We start from the raw sequence: 20,570 nt of genomic DNA, 5'->3' as shown, positions 1-20,570 counted from the left end.
CACTTACATGTACATCCCATACAGCTATGTATGAGGACATGACCTTATATGGAATACCAATCACTTACATGTACATCCCATACAGCTATGTATGAGGACATGACCTTATATGGAATGCCAATCACTTACATGTACATCCCATACAGCTATGTATGATGACATGACCTTATATGGAATGCCAATCACTTACATGTACATCCCATACAGCTATGTATGAGGACATGATGACATGACCTTATATGGAACGCCAATCACTTAGACTGTTTTAGTTTTGAAAATCGATATCTCAATACTATGTAAAACCTAAATAATCAGCACTAATCATAAAGTTATAGACTGTGCCCCTTTTGAAGTTTAAAACAAAAATTTGTTAAATACTAAATTTCATTCATTTCAGTTTAGATGGTGGATGCTTTTATTTTGATTGTCAGAATGTAGCAAAATTTCAGATTTGTGAAAATGGCAAAAATTCAGAACTTGTATTGCTGAATGTTATTGTTAAGAGCAATGTATTGAGTACAGTAATTCTACTTGAGTTTCCCAAAATATCAAACAATAGCGAAGGGTATCATATGGCAATACAGATAAATGCAAGTAGTAAAATATCTCTCCCCTCCACTCTTTCACCAAGGTTCCAAAACCTTAGCAAAAACACCACATTGAAAACTGACCAAATTTCACACATTTTAGCTTAATAATCTTTATTCTTCCACATAAATTTGGAAATTTGTTGAATGGTTGCCACTGAGCAACACCTTGGTGCCCTAATGTTGAAAAGCAGGAGCAAATTGAGCAAACAAATCTCCATCGTTGCAAACCACAGCCTGTTTTACGGCAACGTTCTTAACGAGCCTCCCACTGGCCGTGGATGCATTCATATACTATATCTGTATACATGTATATGGCATAGCTAATTTATTCGTTTTGTACGTAAACACTACAACCAATCAGATTGCCCCTTGCATACCACGGGATATACTGCTAATGCCTTGGCAAGTGCCTAGTACGTACACTGAAAACTGACTTGGCCAAGTTGGGTTCTTGTTGCTGAAATTTTATTTTTGCCATCCTACAAACAAGATTGCATTGATACATGTATGAACATAAAATAATGATCTATAAATCTTGCCTCGAAGTGTCAAGCAGGGTTTGTGAGAGCATGGATTTGTTGTACCATGAGACCGGGTGTCCGATACAATCGTGAGTTTGTAGCAAGTACCGAAGTAGGCTACAACGTGGATTATCTCAATAGGGCCATGGTTACAACAAGCCAAGATTGGCTGATTCAAGCAAGTTCACTCGAGATAATCTTAATTCCATTCACAACTTGTTATTGAAGTGTTGTTTACCATACTCTTGATTTTGCAAGGAACTGAACCTAGGCTGAATGCTAATTAAGTACGACCTTTTAGCACAGTGTCTTCAGGCACACGAGTTATGAATGCCGGGACGACTGCATTCATCACCGCACCCGTACCAGTATTAATACTATGTACATTACCCGTTTGTCAGCCCTTAATGTAAATGTTCAACAAATCTTTCCCCGTTCTTACTTTATACTCTTTAACCCCGTCAAATATTGGTTATCCTAGTAGATTTAAATGAGGCTAGTAACGTGTACGTGAGGTACGGCTTTGACAGACATAAGATGCCAGAGTTTTATTTCAAAATATAGTGGTAGAAATAATAACTCTGGTTTGCGAGAATGACAAATCTCTAGGTGTAATTGTACAATTAATACTGGTGACGATTGACACAACATATATTTATATAACACATCCTCCTTTCTGTCTAGCATATGATTTTTGCAGCCTTTTTAAGCATGTACAGTATTAAATCCTTCATATAACTACAAGACTAGTCTCCATTTATACAAATGAGTTAACTTGTCTGTCCTACAAGACTAGTCTCCATTTATACAAATGAGTTAACTTGTCTGTCCTACAAGACTAGTCTCCATTTATACAAATGAGTTAACTTGTCTGTCCTACAAGACTAGTCTCCATTTATACAAATGAGTTAACTTGTCTGTCCTACAAGACTAGTCTCCATTTATACAAATGAGTTAACTTGTCTGTCCTACAAGACTAGTCTCCATTTATACAAATGAGTTAACTTGTCTGTCCTACAAGACTAGTCTCCATTTATACAAATGAGTTAACTTGTCTGTCCTACAAGACTAGTCTCCATTTATACAAATGAGTTAACTTGTCTGTCCTACAAGACTAGTCTCCATTTATACAAATGAGTTAACTTGTCTGTCTTACAAGACCAGTCTCCATTTATACAAATGAGTTTAATAACTTGGGCACAGTGGTGGATCAAAACTTGCCCGACAACTTTTTGGTTGAGGCTTCAACAACAAACCTGTAGATTACTTGCTAGCCAATTACCATTCAACTATCAAACAATATGCTATGAAGAAGAGAGATACATTCAAAAAATTGTCAAAAATTACAGCTGTTTTGGATTTCAAATTTTGAAAGCTACAAATATTAGAATGCTAACAAAATAGAATAAAAACATAGCATTATTAAGTGGAATAAAAACATTCTACCAATATAAGAATTTCAATAAGGCACAGGAAAATGGAGAAGATTTTTTTCAGTACAAAGTCTGAAAGAGCAAATTTGAGCAAAAAAATGCTTGATTTATTGCTTGACTGTAAAGTCAGGAATAATTAGAGAATATGACAAGTACACCATATAAAAATGATATGTACCAGTAACAGATAATGAGTGATGTTATATGATGTCAGTAATATAAAACAAAAATAGCAAATATTTGTAAAAAGTAACACCATCATATCTTCACCTTAAAAACTTTGTCTAAAATTGAAGCAAAAAAACTGCATGGCACTTCACTACATTCAAATCTAATTATTTAGCTGTACAACAAATTATTCAAATAATATGTAATATAGATAGATATGTGATAAAGTTTGTAATCTTGTTTTTGTTGTTGCAGAATTTGAGTTTTAAATTAAGAAAAAAAACCAGCCACAATGGTGTCAATCATTTTATTGATATATTATGAGCTTTCTCCGAATGATTCTTTTTCGTGTTCTTTTTCACGGATTTCAAACGCCCGATGAGCTCTTGCCATATCACCTATGACATCTAATAATGTTGCAGCGGCTGCCATTCTGGAATCATGGAAAGACTGGCTTTTCTTTAGACCTGCTGGATAAAAATAAAGCATAAAAGCGACTCAGCAAATAGCCTAAAGCTTCAGAGACAAAAGGCTTCAATTTGTTCTCAAAGCAATATCAAGCTTTGACAGTACCAAACTGCCCTCTGTGGTGGATTCAGCCAATCTTTTGTTTTCATTATGTTCTCATGTCTTTCATCCTTAGACTTTAGAATGCTGAATATTGTGTGGCTATTTGACACTCTAGACATAATCATTTCCCCCTAATACACACAAGTAAACTACATTCTGTACAACAATTCACAAAAAATTCACCAAAAAAAAAATGTAAAAGGAAATCAATATTTTCTCTGCTCATGAACACATGGTATCAATTCACAAGATCAGTAGCAAAAATATTATAAGTGGGTTTGATAAAAGTTCATAATTACACATTGTTATAATAATGAAAAAAAATCGTTTACCACTTTACCTACACCTATGTCTATTTATCTGTTTTGGACGTCACTTTGTTTAAAACATTTTTACAAATTACAGGACTCGTAGAGTTTGAAATCCTTATTTTCCTAAATTAAAGTTCAACTTACTTTGATCATCTTCTGCATCCTTAGAGTCTCCATTGACAGTAAGTTCAGTTTGATGCATGGCATCAGCAGCTGCATTACCAAGGTCAGATGACTCCAGATATTTAGTTCTACAATCAAGAAATAATACTGTTTAATTATACATGTACTTGAAAAAATGATATCTAACAGAATGTGTAAATAATTTTAAAAAAAAGATTACTGGTTCTGAAATGAATAACTTGAAAATGAATAAATTAAGAGAGAGGATGTCATCAAGTTTAAGAGTAATCAATCCCTGAAGTTTGTTTTACCAAAAAGTTGACTTTACTACTGAGCCTACACCAATCCAAAACTAGACACCCAGTATATCATCTCACCCAAGTGCTATGGCAGTTGGCCTAGTGTTTTGACCTTAGTCATTAAAACACACACACACACACATGCATGCACGCACGCATGCACACACACGCACACACACACACACACACACACACACACAAAGTTCAGACAAATTGCGACACCAACAACAATGTCAAAATGTTGTACCTGAGCATATCTGTTCCTAGTAGTAGTTGTGAGTAGATAGTCTGTGTTTCTGCATCAGGATCCAATGGATCTCTCCAGTCACCCAGTGTACAAGCTGAGTGTGTCTTACTACACCCTCTTACTGTCAAAAGTAAAATCATATACAATTAATATAATAACAGATGATATCACAACTAATAGGTAGAATGCTCAGCCTTCACATTATAGTGCTACCAATGAACTAACAATCCTGGAATGACTAAAAAACACAATGCCCGATAATGGCAATAGCATTACAAGATGAAAGAGACAGGTAACATAATAATAATATAAATAATGTTTATTCACCAATATAATGATAAAATTAATCTTAAAATAAATACATATACAGAATACATGGCAAAAGGGATCAAGAAATAACAAAGCTAGTCAAGCTTGTATCCCCTTAGTGACTAACAAACATACTAGTACTTGTAGGTGTATATATACATTGTTGAAGATCACCATAGGAACTATCACATTGGGCCATAGAAGTTAAAGTACAGTTGGGCTATTTGGATGATGCAAATGCTTTATATTCAATTGCTGTCATGTCTTCCATGTTTTCCCACATCCCTAATAATGAGCTCCTTTTACTCAGTATCTAATATAGGCTGAAATAACACTACAAATAGGTACTACCAGTAGGTGGTTTGAAGCTGGATAGCTAAACTCTTGTCTGAAAATTCAGGGTAGGATTTTATAGTTGGATATATTAACACATTTATTATTTTAATATTGCTGACTTTCAAATCATACAATTGTAAAATATTACAAATTTGATAGAATCAATTTGAAAACATTTCGCTAAATTCAAACTATTGTAGTTCCTCTGTATGTTAACTGACCTCAGCTCATATCTCATTTTAGTGTGTTAAAGAGCCAGTCAATTTAATACTAGGTGTACACTGCTAAATGAAAAAACAGGCGATGCCTGTAAATAAACCATGTAGCCTGTGGCAGGGGTGTGTACAGGTTGTGAACAAAATATAGCCAAGATGCATTCTGTGTTGCCAAGCATTTTAAATGCTAAGCTTTCAAATCTTCTAATAGTATGCCTTGAGGGCAAGATGTAATGAAATACTGTGATTCACATCTGTTTCCACTTTTTGCTCACTTCCTAACCAGAAAAGGGACTATTGTTCAACCATAGTAGTTTCTATTTAAAGTGCCACAGTCTGTATATAAAGACCATATGTATGTATGTATGTATGTATGTATGTATGTATGTATGTATGTATGTATGTAGGTAGGTAGGTAGGTAGGTAGGTAGGTAGGTAGGTATTTATTTATTCATTTATTTATTCATTTATTTATTTATTGTATCCCTTTTGTATCAGGGGCTCACTAAACATGTTAGGAGCTGCACTAACAGAAAATTAAAATACATACACAAGCTACTAAAAATTACAGAAGATATGACTCGTACGATTACATACAGAAATTTTCCTCAGAAATAAACTCTGGAAACTTTTGCTCTTACTTTGTTCAAGAAAACTCCAACATATATTTCTCACTTAAAATCATTTTTAAAAATCTGGGGCTACTGTACAAATTTTTTAAATAGAGTTCAAAATGATACCAAAATTTAGTCATTTTAGAATCTAATATGGCCACATAGAATCCAATATGGCTACGGAATATGGTGTTACTATGAGATAATAAAAGAGTGACAATTTCCTTGAAAACAAGACTGTGAAACCCCAAATTTCTTTTATTATTTCTAAAGAGGAAGGAATAAGGTCTCATACAGCAAAGTTTGAGGAGAATTGAGAAAGTTTGATTTACAGTGAAATTCATTGACTGCAGTCTGTATTCTAAGACCTTATTTTCAGCTTAAATAAGTGTTACATACAACATTTATAATGTCATACATGATACACATTAAATTTGCTAAAGACTAAAATCACTAAAATTTACACACACCATCATAAAGGGGACCGAGTTTGCACTAAAATGTTTGATAATTGAGAATGTGGCTGCCACATTTTTCAAATTTTAGAATCATACCTAAATAATTGGAGAGCACTATGATAGTTTGTAAACATGATTCAAATAAATGATATAGAAAATCTCATAATGAAACAAAAATCGGAAAATAAAATATACCACTTCAACTAGCTGTAATCTGTAACCAAAATTACAGATGTGTGTGTAATTTCTTGGATTATTAGTGTGGAAATGTTGGTAAGTTGATTTTGTGTCTTCTTTGTGCTAAATGTGTCATTGAGTGAATAGCAGATGAATGATTGCTCTGTGCATGAATTGTGGATCCAACACTTATGGTGTATCACTTTTGTGCCAAGTTTGTTCAAATCTGTCAGTGAATGATTAACAGATCAACAGCTGTGCACTGATGCATGGATTGTGCATCCGACACCCATGATGTGCCATTTTTGTGCCAAGTTCGATAAAATCTGTCAGTGAGTAAATCATAGTAGATGAATGGCTGTGCACTTATATGCATGAATTCACAGAATAAATCTAATGCAATTGTTTTAATTTCCCCTTGTGGAATGACTAAAGTGATTCTCAATCTCATCCCCTTAGGGCATCACTCACAGGAGATTGAAATGTTTGCCCCAATTATAGATAGGGTGTGGATAGTACATGATATATACTGTCAAGTATTAAACAATAGTTCAGTTCACATTTCACTTTTACTGGACCAGATATAGACTTTTATTTGTTCAAGATTATATAAATTCCCATAAAGAAGCAATCTAATTGTTGAATAGAGTTTGAACACAGAAAACACAAATGTATGGAAAGAAGTCATAAACTCATAGAAATTGTTCAAGAACGGCAGAATCTGTTCCAACTTTTCAAGGTGCGTAAAGTCTACACAGCCAAAATGGAAAGAAATGTTACAGTAGGAATATAGTATGTGACACTGGCAAAACAGTGGAAGAAACATGAAACAGAAATATCAAATACACTGCAATTGACTGAGATTGAGATACAATAATGAACTCAGTATACTAAGCAGTCAACAACCTATCATTAAAATGCATTAATTAATTAATGCATTAATTAAGTACAGCTCTATCATTAAACTAATTAATGCATTAATTAAGTACAGCTCTATCATTAAAATGCATTAACTAATTACAGTACAGCTCTGTGTAGATTTAATGGACATAACACAACACTTTTAGGCAAAACATATATTATTTTGTTCCAAGTGAAGCTAAGCAAATAAATTTACAGATATACACTTTGATAGTGATACAACTATCCTGTTCACTTGAATTCATAATAATTATAATAATCTTTATTTATACTGGATAGTTAAACACTTGTTTCCCAAGAAGCCTCATAAGTTCAGTGTTCAAGTGTCTTGGAAGTCCAAAAACAGACATTGTTTGAATAATGCGGACAAGATGAACAGTAGAGTAATTAATGACAATATTAGGATTTATTACAACTTATATGTTCTAACAATTCTCAACATATCAAATCATCTTTTTATAAAAAATGACTGAATCTTTACTCAAGAAGACAGTCCATGTAATTCAGACTTATTTGATATTGATAATTTATGTGTTTAATTCAATTTCATAAAATCTACTTTCATTCATAAGAGAATTATTAACTTGGTTGTTTTCATCATATATACCTGTGCTAAGAAATATTACAAGAAACTATTAGGTCAAATGGAAAAGCATGCACAGATGGACAGTATTCCCATGGCAGCTAAGGGGGTATTCCCATGGCACCTATGAGGACTGTACCAATGGGAAGGAAGGGCAAGAGGTTACCATGTGAGTGCCATTTATTGTTCTTTGTTTAACCATTTTGATCCTAACTTACCTGATTTAGCAGTCTGTAAACAGCAAGTCCATCTGCTTCCTCTGTAAGCCCCAGGGTGAAAAGTATCCAACATATGTGTGTTTGACACACAGGTCTTTCTGATAGCAGACAACCACTGATGCATGTCATTGACATCCTGCAAATAACAAGACAGTTTTAAAAATCTAATCAACGAAGTCAAAATATTACCAGGCTTTTTCTTTGTTGTAAAAGTAGAGCGTAATTATTCTCTTCATGATTAAACAATAATTGTATCATCCAGAGTTTCTAGCTTTCACCTTAGCCTGTATCTACAGGGTATAGTGTTTTTGGTATTAACACACTTTATAAGCTTACATTCACTGGGTGGTTGTTTTCAATATTATTACACCTTGGCCTGCATCTACAGGGTATAGTGTTTTTGGTATTAACACACTTTATAAGCTTACATTCACTGGGTGGTTGTTTTCAATATTATTACACCTTAGCCTGCATCTACAGGGTATAGTGTTTTTGGTATTAACACACTTTATAAGCTTACATTCACTGGGTGGTTGTTTTCAATATTATTACACCTTGGCCTGCATCTACAGGGTATAGTGTTTTTGGTATTAACACACTTTATAAGCTTACATTCACTGGGTGGTTGTTTTCAATATTATTACACCTTGGCCTGCATCTACAGGGTATAGTGTTTTTGGTATTAACACACTTTATAAGCTTACATTCACTGGGTGGTTGTTTTCAATATTATTACACCTTAGCCTGCATCTACAGGGTATAGTGTTTTGGTATTAACACACTTTATAAGCTTACATTCACTGGGTGGTTATTTTAAATATTATTACACCTTAGCCTGCATCTACAGGGTATAGTGTTTTGGTATTAACACACTTTATAAGCTTACATTCACTGGGTGGTTGTTTTCAATATTATTACACCTTAGCCTGCATCTACAGGGTATAGTTTTTTTGGTATTAACACACTTTATAAGCTTACATTAACTGGGTGGTTGTTTTCAATATTATTACACCTTAGCCTGCATCTACAGGGTATAGTTTTTTTGGTATTAACACACTTTATAAGCTTACATTCACTGGGTGGTTATTTTCAATATTATTACACCTTGGCCTGCATCTACAGGGTATAGTTTTTTTTGGTATTAACACACTTTATAAGCTTACATTCACTGGGTGGTTATTTTCAATATTATTACACCTTAGCCTGCATCTACAGGGTATAGTTTTTTTTGGTATTAACACACTTTATAAGCTTACATTCACTGGGTGGTTATTTTCAATATTATTACACCTTAGCCTGCATCTACAGGGTATAGTGTTTTTTGGTATTAACACACTTTATAAGCTTACATTCACTGGGTGGTTATTTTCAATATTATTACACCTTGGCCTGCATCTACAGGGTATAGTTTTTTTGGTATTAACACACTTTATAAGCTTACATTCACTGGGTGGTTGTTTTCAATATTATTACACCTTGGCCTGCATCTACAGGGTATAGTTTTTTTGGTATTAACACACTTTATAAGCTTACACTCACTGGGTGGTTGTTTTCAATATTATTACACCTTGGCCTGCATCTACAGGGTATAGTTTTTTTGGTATTAACACACTTTATAAGCTTACATTCACTGGGTGGTTGTTTTCAATATTATTACACCTTGGCCTGCATCTACAGGGTATAGTTTTTTTGGTATTAACACACTTTATAAGCTTACATTCACTGGGTGGTTATTTTAAATATTATTACACCTTAGCCTGCATCTACAGGGTATAGTGTTTTTGGTATTAACACACTTTATAAGCTTACATTCACTGGGTGGTTGTTTTCAATATTATTACACCTTGGCCTGCATCTACAGGGTATAGTTTTTTTGGTATTAACACACTTTATAAGCTTACATTCACTGGGTGGTTGATTTAACTATTATTACACCTTGGCCTGCATCTATTGGTATTAACACACTTTATAAGCTTACATTCACTGGGTGGTTGTTTTCAATATTATTACACCTTAGCCTGCATCTACAGGGTATAGTGTTTTTTGGTATTAACACACTTTATAAGCTTACATTCACTGGGTGGTTATTTTCAATATTATTACACCTTGGCCTGCATCTACAGGGTATAGTTTTTTTGGTATTAACACACTTTATAAGCTTACATTCACTGGGTGGTTGTTTTCAATATTATTACACCTTGGCCTGCATCTACAGGGTATAGTTTTTTTGGTATTAACACACTTTATAAGCTTACACTCACTGGGTGGTTGTTTTCAATATTATTACACCTTGGCCTGCATCTACAGGGTATAGTTTTTTTGGTATTAACACACTTTATAAGCTTACATTCACTGGGTGGTTGTTTTCAATATTATTACACCTTGGCCTGCATCTACAGGGTATAGTTTTTTTGGTATTAACACACTTTATAAGCTTACATTCACTGGGTGGTTATTTTAAATATTATTACACCTTAGCCTGCATCTACAGGGTATAGTGTTTTTGGTATTAACACACTTTATAAGCTTACATTCACTGGGTGGTTGTTTTCAATATTATTACACCTTGGCCTGCATCTACAGGGTATAGTTTTTTTGGTATTAACACACTTTATAAGCTTACATTCACTGGGTGGTTGATTTAACTATTATTACACCTTGGCCTGCATCTATTGGTATTAACACACTTTATAAGCTTACATTCACTGGGTGGTTGTTTTCAATATTATTACACCTTAGCCTGCATCTACAGGGTATAGTGTTTTTGGTATTAACACACTTTATAAGCTTACATTCACTGGGTGGTTGTTTTCAATATTATTACACCTTGGCCTGCATCTACAGGGTATAGTTTTTTTGGTATTAACACACTTTATAAGCTTACATTCACTGGGTGGTTGTTTTCAATATTATTACACCTTGGCCTGCATCTACAGGATATAGTTTTTTTGGAGTATAACACAGTTACCTTACTTACCTTAGCCTGCTTGTACAGGGTTTACTTTTAGGTATTGACACTTACCTTAGCCTGCATGTACAGGGTTTTGTGGTTGCCTTCAGAGTCCTTGTAGATCACCTGCATCATATAGGGTCTTTGGAAGGAGTTACAGTCCACCCTTTCTACAGCACATACCCTTGGTATCTGAATTGTTGATCTTACCTGCCCATACATAGAATACAATCATGTATAAATTCATGATGTCAACCAACATATGTTACAGTCACAATACATTTAGTGTAACACAACCACAAAGCCAGTTGCTTTAGACTACATTTGTCTGACATCTTTAAGATAATTGTACAAATTGTGGATGTTATGATAAACATGACTACCATCTGTTCAAATCTGACAAGATTGTAAAGACAAAGAAAGTTATGGGTATGTTCACATTGGGGCAAATCTCACATATGTGTGAAAGTTTAAATAGAAAAAATGGCTCTTGCATAGCTGTGAAATGCCATGGACAGACAAGTACTGACAGACAGACAGACAGACAGACAGACAGACAGGTGGAACACAGTCTTATGCCATCCCCTATCTCTTACAGGGGAGTATCTATGGGGGGGGGGGGGGCCTAAAAATATTAAGAATAAGACATACTTCAATTTCTGGTTCTTTAGCATATGAAAGTGTTTCATTGCTCAACCAGAAGTAGCGTTTCTTGAATGTAAATGGTGTGACTACAGCGATGTCTTCACCTCGTCGTTTGCGAAGATAGCCTTCCTTTATTGTCATTGAATGATGGAAGACACTACGTTGTTGGATTTCACCAGGAGACACTGGAGAAATGAGCACAACTAACAATCAGATCAAAGACACAACAAACAAACAAGTAATGGATACTTGAATAGTGGTGGCATTATAAAGGTGTACCTTAGCACAATCCATTGTTAATAAAAGCCATTAATTTTACTGCAGGTATCCTTAGTTCAACCCTTGCACGATGATTGAAGATGCAAAAATATAATATTTATAGTTATGGTTTAGGCTAATAACTCACTCTCATTATTGTGGGCTCTACTGCCCTCACAGAGTCTGGGGAAATAGTAAATAAAACATATGTGACTAATTCCTCTATTAGTCAGGATCAGAAATCATGGTAATATGGCCATTGTGAGTTTGTAAAATTATAAGATTTGCAATTAACAGGTACTCATTGCTCAATACTGTCAAATGTGATTGCTCTCAGAGCCACTTTAATACTCTCAGAGTTGCATTCTTGGCCTTGAAATTTCACATGATTTGTGCACCCTAACCAATAACGGAAGTCACACATATTTTGTTCGTTATTGCCCACAGACTTTCCGAGGCGGGTAGCCATTAAATGAGAGTCCACAATAACAAGAGTCTATGTATAATTACAGAATTCTATACTGTACATCTTGTAATAACATCCTCCGATGGTCCTTCATTAGACCTTTTAAATAAAACATTGTCCAAATTGAGAGTATAGCATAATTTATTGAACAGAACTTTTCACCAGTGTCTTATAGTAATTTCAGGGTATAGAATTTATTCACTCAATAGACCTTTCAATGAACTGATGTCCTCTAGTCATTTAAATGTACAAGATTCTATTCAATAGACCTTTTCAAAACAAGTATCTTCTGCTAATCAGAATATATCATATATTCAATAGACCTTTTCAAAACAAGTATCTTCTGCTAATCAGAATACATCATATATTCAATAGACCTTTTCAAAACAAGTATCTTCTACTAATCAGAATATATCATATATTCAATAGACCTTTTCAAAACAAGTATCTTCTACTAATCAGAATATATCATATATTCAATAGACCTTTACAATAATAACAATGCCTTCTAATAATTTGACAATCTTACAATTACTGTTTTAAAGAGACCTTTTTTGGACAAAATAGTGTCCTTTAGTAATTTAAAAGAATACTATATCCTTTCCAATAGACTTGTTCAACATACTGGGTAATACTTTCTATTGATTTGTGCATACATTATTCTTTGTATATACTACAGGTATTTTTATATCTACAGGTATTGTTAGAAGACATTATTCACAGCAAAGGTCCATTCAATATTGTCCCTACATTTTCAAAACTTCAGTAAATTGTCTTTTCGACAAACTGTGCTAAGCAAAGGATAATTAAATGATACAACAGTGCATACTGTGTGTTAGTATTGGATAGCTGGCGCAATGTTGAAATGCACATCTCAGTTAAATATCTCAACATCCAGGGTGTGTGTATGATGTATATGTCTATGTATGCAAATCAGCTGTGAGGAAGCGTGAAGAGGTTGCTATGGCAACATGCAAATCTGTGAGTGATGATGTAGTTAGGAGAGTGACTCCCACCTTTCAAGTAGTCCAGGTCATGTTGGGCTGTGTCAAGGGAGAATACAGTCAGGTAAAATGAACAGAATATGAAACATGAAATGAGGATGGCTAAAGGAAAACTCTCCATAACTGTTATTTTCGGACGATTATGTATTTTTTTTCAGTTGTTCTTGAATTTGACAAGAAATTTTTCAATGAATAATGCATGAAACGATATTTTAGTGGTAATATAAATGAAATATGAAATAGACTTCTGCTGGTAACAACAAATTGTCTGTTCATGGCGGCCGTATTTTACAACTGTATGTCAACATTTTGTCACTTTCAGTGGAGATTAAACTTGATTACACATATTATTAACTAAGTGAAAATAATGATGGCAATTGTAACATAAGGATATTCACATGTATACCTATTACAAATATTTTATTGCATGTTATAGTTATCACAATATTGTAAACATTTTCTTATTTGTGTGTTTTTTAAACCATCCCACTCTAAAAGTTATGGAGACTCTACCTTTTAGCTGAATTAAATCTGTGAAAACAAAGAGTAACTCATAATACATATGGAGGGTCATCTTTGAAAGTAAATACAGCAGTGTAACTATTTAGTATATTACTAGGGGGAGGGGGAGGGGCATGCATACTATAGAAATGTTTTTTTTCATGAGAATGATAATCAATCACATTGTCACTTTCTTTTTTTTCATTGATTTTTCATAAATTAATCTTTAAAAGGGATAGTCTATAACTGTATGGGCTTTGGTGTTACTTTTCCTTCACAAAGTTTCTGTATAATTGCAACTACTAACTTAAAGACAAAGTGTAGAATCATGTCTACCAAAATCTATAGCTCTCACTTACTTTTGTAGTCATACTTTGGCACATGAAAAATTTGGCAAAATGGCAATTTAGGATGTCAGGCACACTTTAACTTGGCAGATAGTGCACACGGAAAGTAGTCACTATATTTGTAAAGAACTCATCCAGTTGCCCCCCCCTCCCACCCTATTAAATGCAACTGTTGTTGACAACTTTCACAGAAGCTAAACATAGAAATATGACAACTTGTATATAAGTATATGTCAGTAGGACTTACACAGTGTGCTTTTGTGTCATTTGCTCTTGAATATACAGTATGATTTCTTTTACATTCTGTATAGTGACTCTAGTTAAAAATTGGTTCTTATTGTGACTGGGTCACTTTAATGGCAAAAAAGATACAGCTTGACTGCAAACTTAGAAATCAGTAACAACTGGAAGCACAGTCCAAATGAATTGCTAAATAAGGAAGGGATGGCTGCAAACATCATTAACATAAATTGCTATACCTCACTGTGTACCCCATTTAATATTATATTTGCACATCTCTTAGAAAGACAACAATGGTTTCTTGTGCCTTGTATCTTGTAAATGACTGCAAACTGCAATATTTTTCATTCATTTAGGTGAAATCTACAGACACCATTTGCCAACAATCACCATCACAAATATATGTAGAATTATATATTTTTTATCACTTTTTAATTGACTGCAAATGTAAGTTTGAAGTTTTTATGCGGAATATTAAAATAGACATTTTCAAAGTAATGGTTGCCATTAAAGTGAACTGTTTTCAACTGACCACTAGTTTGGTGAGAATGTACATATCTGACTATTAAATTCGTTCTACACTAATTTGTCTCTCTTTTGTAAATGACAGACAACTCTATCCATGATTGGTATATCATGACGTACCTTCTGCTTCATCAATATCAATTAGTCTATCCAGGAAGTCCTTGATTCTGATGGCACTATCCATAATGACAGGATACAATGGTTCCATGTACTGTTCCTTTCCTAGCTGTGCCCCTAAATTACCAATGCTTTGAATGCCCTGTTAGTGATTTAATATATCCATTACATTCATTATCACTGACAATAATTTTCACTGACTGTTTTTTACCATCATAGAGAAAACCATTGTAAAATATGTAATATGATTGAATATACCAATTATAATTTTGGTATTGCAACCCAGTAAACATTTTGGGTGATAAAGGTAAAGTTAAAAGTGTCTGAACCCCAGGACATTTGATTTAGTACTTTCTCATCAGTGCAACCACAATTCAGATTATAATCATACATTTGTTCAAGACCAACTTTTTCTATAGTTCTGTCAGACAACTGTCTTTCACATCAAAATCTTAATATTCATTTTAAGCTGAAAATATGTGTTAGTCGGGTATTATGAGAAACAGAACAAAAATAGGATCACATGACCTCTTTGAGATAACAGACTCTTTTACACAACTCACCTTGGCAAGCAAAGTTAGGGTTCTACAGATGTATTTATCTGCATGCAGCTCTCTGAGGGAGAATAACTTTGGTGATAGTATAGCTGGTGCAAAGAAACGTAGGAATAAAAATCCACTGATACACAAATATTTTATGTCCTAGAAAAAAATAAAAAATGAAACAAAATATTTAGTAATTTCTATTTTATAATGATTATTCATTAAATCGTCATCTTATATGTAAAAGTTGTCAATGTACTGTATATTCAAGTTTGTGTAAAAAAAACTTCAGATTTTCTTGTTCTGTGAGTATTAGTTTATTACAGTTTCATGCAAAATTGCATTCTCATACAGCTGTAGACAAATCAACCTATTCTATAATAGTATCACCTGTATTTGTATGGTTAGAATAAACCATTCATGATAAATGGGTGTGGTAAGCTTCATAATTACCTCATGTTCACTATCAGGAAATCTATCTTCTACACGTTTTCTGAGTTGTTTGAATGCTAGTCTCATTATAGGTGGGCATCTGTCTACTGACATCAGGATACAGTTAATGATAGAAACAAGATAGGCAGTCAGTGTTGCTGTACTTTGTTCTAATAATTGATTTGCACTTGTCGTCTTCAAACTCATTCTCCTGTGTAGAGAGGAAACTCTTTGAAATGATCAATGGTTATTGATGGCACGGAAACAGGATTGCGTTTCCTTTAATAAGTACAGAGTGTTTCACATAAACCATGGAGTTTTCAATTAACGTGAAGAAATGTTAGGCTGTAAAGCTGTCAAGGGGAAATACGTAATGTCTTGAGGGTATTTGATGCTACTCTGCAATCATGGACAAAGTAACAAAGGAAGAGTCTATCTAACTAAACATGCTTTTCTTTTGAAATCTCAGTAGAAAAGTAATTCCCGTCTGGATTGCAAACTTACACATCCTTACAGTATCCGCTAGGATTTCAGTTTACAGAGTTAAACAAGAAAGAAATCAGCTGTCAAGAGAATATATTAATGGAAAAAATAGACTTTTTTCCATGTAGAATCTCTTTAGACCTATCAAAATATTGTTCATCTGATTTGCTAGATGAACTAATTCTGGATTCATCACAATTTACATGCAACAACAAAATCAAATTTGATAATATTACAATCCCGAAGGATCGAAAGTATTGTAATGCATGAAAAGTTGAAAAATTGAAATTTCACCCTATTATCATAATCCTTTACCTTGTAATACAAATATGATCTGAAAATAGTGTTTTAGCCTTCAGATGAGTAATATCTAACGCTAATAACATGGCAAGTGTTTTCCCTTATGACAAGTCAGTATTCTATTTTTACAAACTTTCTTGCTCCCCATTAACCCTACGCTACTATTGCTTTCTTGCCACTGTGGTGCCGAATTAATTCACCTAGGAATAGTAACCATGTACAATCTTATTCATCATGATGACCTGTCTGCCTTTGTAACATCTGCTTAAATTCAAATTGAGCACACAGTTTATCAAATATTTTGAACCGGATTTCCAGTTATAAGATAATTTGATTGTATTCCCCAGTACATAATATTTTTTACTCATTTCAGCTTTATACAAATCCATGTAATGTTATTATCTTATTTGGCAGTACAATCTTATTAGTTCCAATTTGTACTTTAACACAGATGTTCTCATCTTCCTTTACATATAATAAAGTGCCATTTCATTGCATTTCTCAAAGTTTTGCTATGCTAACACAGACTCTTATATGCCATTTGAGTTTAAGGTTTATTTGCAATTTAATACACACACTGCCTGTTGTATTTCTTAGCTCAAACTAATAGCTCAATACTAAAACTTAACAATTTGATTTCTGGGGCTGGAGGATTTGGACCCAACAACATTTTTTGGACCACGACAACAAATTTTTTCCAAGAGCAACTAGACATATGTATCTGGATGTTATAGACCTTTATAGCTAGCATCTTCACTTACAGCACACACACACACACACACACACACACACACACACACACACACACACACACACACACACACACATACACACACACACACACACACACACACACACACACACACACACACACACACACACACACACACACACACAGTATTTTTAGCTCAAAGCCTGGAATCAATTTTGTTTTTCACTTCTGGCCTGCAACAATGAAAAAACAAAAACATTCTCCAGCCTCACCCCAGAAATCAAATGGTGTACCCCTACTACAAGTTTTTGATCGATTGATCTATCCATCCATCCATCCATCCATCCAGCCACCCATTCATCTATCCATCCATCCATCCATCCATCCATCCACCCACCCATTCATCTATCCATCCATCCATCCATCCATCCATCCATCCATCCATCCATCCATCCATCCATCCATCCACCCACCCATTCATCTATCCATCCATCCATCCATCCATCCACCCATCTATCCATCCATCCATCCATCCATCCATCCATCCATCCATCCATCCATCCATCCATCCATCCATCCATCGATCTATCCATCCATCCATCCATCCATCGATCGATCCATCCATCCATCCATCCATCCATCCATCCATCCATCCATCCATCCATCCATCCATCCATCCATCCACCCATCCATCCATCCATCCATCCATCCATCCATCCATCCATCCATCCATCCATCCATCCATCCATCCATCCATCCATCCACCCATCTATCCATCCATCCATCCATCCATCCATCCATCCATCCATCCATTCATCTATCCATCCATCCATCCATCCATCCATCCATCCATCCATCCATCCATCTATCCATCGATCCATCCATCCATCCATCCATTCATCCATCCACCCATCTATCCATCCATCCATCCATCCATCCATCCATCCATCCATCCATCCATCCATCGATCCATCCATCCATCCATCCATCCATCCACCCATCTATCCATCCATCCATCCATCCATCCATCCATCCATCCATCCATCCATCCATCCACCCATCTATCCATCCATCCATCCATCCATCCATCCATCCATCCATCCATCCATCCATCCATCCATCCATCCATCCATCCATCCATCCATCCATCCATCCATCCATCCACCCAGCCATCCATCCATCTAACAAACTCTAAATCTAAATCCCATATGTTTGTAATTCTTGACTACATCTGAATTTAGTTAAAACTTGTTATTTGTACTTACTACAGATTACCATAGTACCTCAATCTGATTAAAATCCGATGTAGTGTACACAGTGCAATTTCTTTTTGGCTGTTACGTTTACTGTCATTTGTTCTTTTCATACATCTGACACAATGCCATAGGTTTTCCCATAGACCCACTCCACTGGGTGGAACGTCTATGGTTTTCCCTAGCCACACAAGAGTGCTGAGTGAATTCACTCAACCAATGAAAACACATAATATGCCAAAACATATGGATACAATACTTCAGAGTGCTCTGTTTGAAAAGAGCTCAAGCACAGAGCACAGACAAAGATGGGAAAAGACTCTTTCCTATAGTGGAGGAATAATGTCTGCATGAAGTTAAACGACACAGTAGCTATTTCTGTTATCTGAGTGATTGGCTATATTGGTTGCAGACAGAAGTGATTCATTTGAATTTTTATCACAGCAAACCTCTAGAGATACCGTATAGGCAGCTGTACCATCTGTCCTCTCAATATGCTCTCACCAAACTATCACCATAAGTACATGTACATACCATTAGCTATCACTGACTACAAATATACCAAGCTAACATGACAACTACATACCAAGCTATTGCCACAACTATATACTAAGCTATCACCACAACTATATACCAAGCTATCACCACAACTATATACCAAGCTATCACCACAACTATATACTAAGCTATCACCACAACTATATACCAAGCTATCACCACAACTATATACCAAGCTATCACTGACTACAAATATACCAAGCTATCACCACAACTATATATACCCAATGGAACAGATAAACATGTATAATTTTATACAGAACATTTAATTTTTTATCAAAGGTAACTATTTTGGAACACAACGCCATACTGATGGTCTGCATAATGGCATAAATGTAAGTGTTCCTGTAACAACCTGTAAAAGAGGATTTTACAGGGTTTTCCCCATCAAGAACATTAGAAGGTATTTCTATGCAAAGTTTACTAGATTTACCATCTGTTACCAGGGTCTGATAATCTATGTAAGTTTTATAAGATTTTCAACCCTCTGTGACTAGGTTTCCAAACTTAGCAAACACCCTGAACGACTTGTAAAACATGAGAGTTGTGTAAAGTAATAAGACATATTATACATTTATATTCAAATTATGTTAGTACCACATGTTCCTGTGGTTCCAAAACCTTAGCAAACACTTTGAATGACCATATAACATGAGAGTTGTGTAAAGAACAGGTTTTAAGCTGGCACCTTTGAACTACACACAATGAAATATTATTGGTTCTGTTAACTGTACATTGATTTGTTCACTCTGTAAAAGCTAAGGTTGAAAACTAGATGGAAAATCAAGCTGCTTTTATACTTAGTTTATAAAACAGATAAAAATTAGGATTGCATATTTATGATTATCATCTCTGTATTATTAAATGTAAATGTTGATAGCATTTGATATATCTATGTGTATTTTGTTTTAGATAGGTCATACCATTCGCATGTCAAATTATGTTTTTGATAGGTCATACCATCCACATGTCAAACTACATGTATGTCCATTAAAATGTCAGTTATCTGAGAATTTTAATAATGGTGCTGTAGGATAAACATAGGATTTGAGAGAGAAAAATAGTGTCTGCTTAGTATAACCAAGCTGAAAAAATAGAGATGGAAACCTATCATTGAAAAACTATGATTGTATAGTTTTTGGAA

General features: G+C 34.5%; 1 protein-coding gene across 3 annotated transcripts in view; it reads right to left on the bottom strand.

The window, feature by feature from the left end:
• Nucleotides 1–2,859: 2,859 nt before the first annotated feature.
• Nucleotides 2,860–20,570, bottom strand: part of LOC144449031 (rasGAP-activating-like protein 1) — a 71,608-nt gene continuing 53,897 nt past the window's right edge. Inside the window, exons 11-20 of one of the 3 annotated variants that reach the window (XM_078139435.1) lie at nucleotides 16,142–16,331; nucleotides 15,710–15,847; nucleotides 15,150–15,288; nucleotides 13,429–13,455; nucleotides 11,695–11,873; nucleotides 11,116–11,253; nucleotides 8,094–8,229; nucleotides 4,263–4,383; nucleotides 3,738–3,844; nucleotides 2,860–3,182 (exon numbers count right to left, since the gene is read on the bottom strand). In XM_078139435.1, coding sequence (XP_077995561.1) covers nucleotides 3,031–3,182; nucleotides 3,738–3,844; nucleotides 4,263–4,383; nucleotides 8,094–8,229; nucleotides 11,116–11,253; nucleotides 11,695–11,873; nucleotides 13,429–13,455; nucleotides 15,150–15,288; nucleotides 15,710–15,847; nucleotides 16,142–16,331 — 1,327 coding nt within the window. In that variant the 3' untranslated portion in view covers nucleotides 2,860–3,030. The remainder of the gene's footprint in view (nucleotides 3,183–3,737; nucleotides 3,845–4,262; nucleotides 4,384–8,093; nucleotides 8,230–11,115; nucleotides 11,254–11,694; nucleotides 11,874–13,428; nucleotides 13,456–15,149; nucleotides 15,289–15,709; nucleotides 15,848–16,141; nucleotides 16,332–20,570) is intronic. The other 2 variants (XM_078139437.1, XM_078139438.1) reach the window with 2 other exon arrangements.

This window comes from Glandiceps talaboti, chromosome 18 (assembly GCF_964340395.1).
Source record: "Glandiceps talaboti chromosome 18, keGlaTala1.1, whole genome shotgun sequence".
Taxonomy (NCBI): Eukaryota; Metazoa; Hemichordata; class Enteropneusta; family Spengelidae; genus Glandiceps; species Glandiceps talaboti.
The sequence above is the reverse complement of the archived record's forward strand: the minus strand, read 5'-3'. Positions and strand labels throughout refer to the sequence as shown.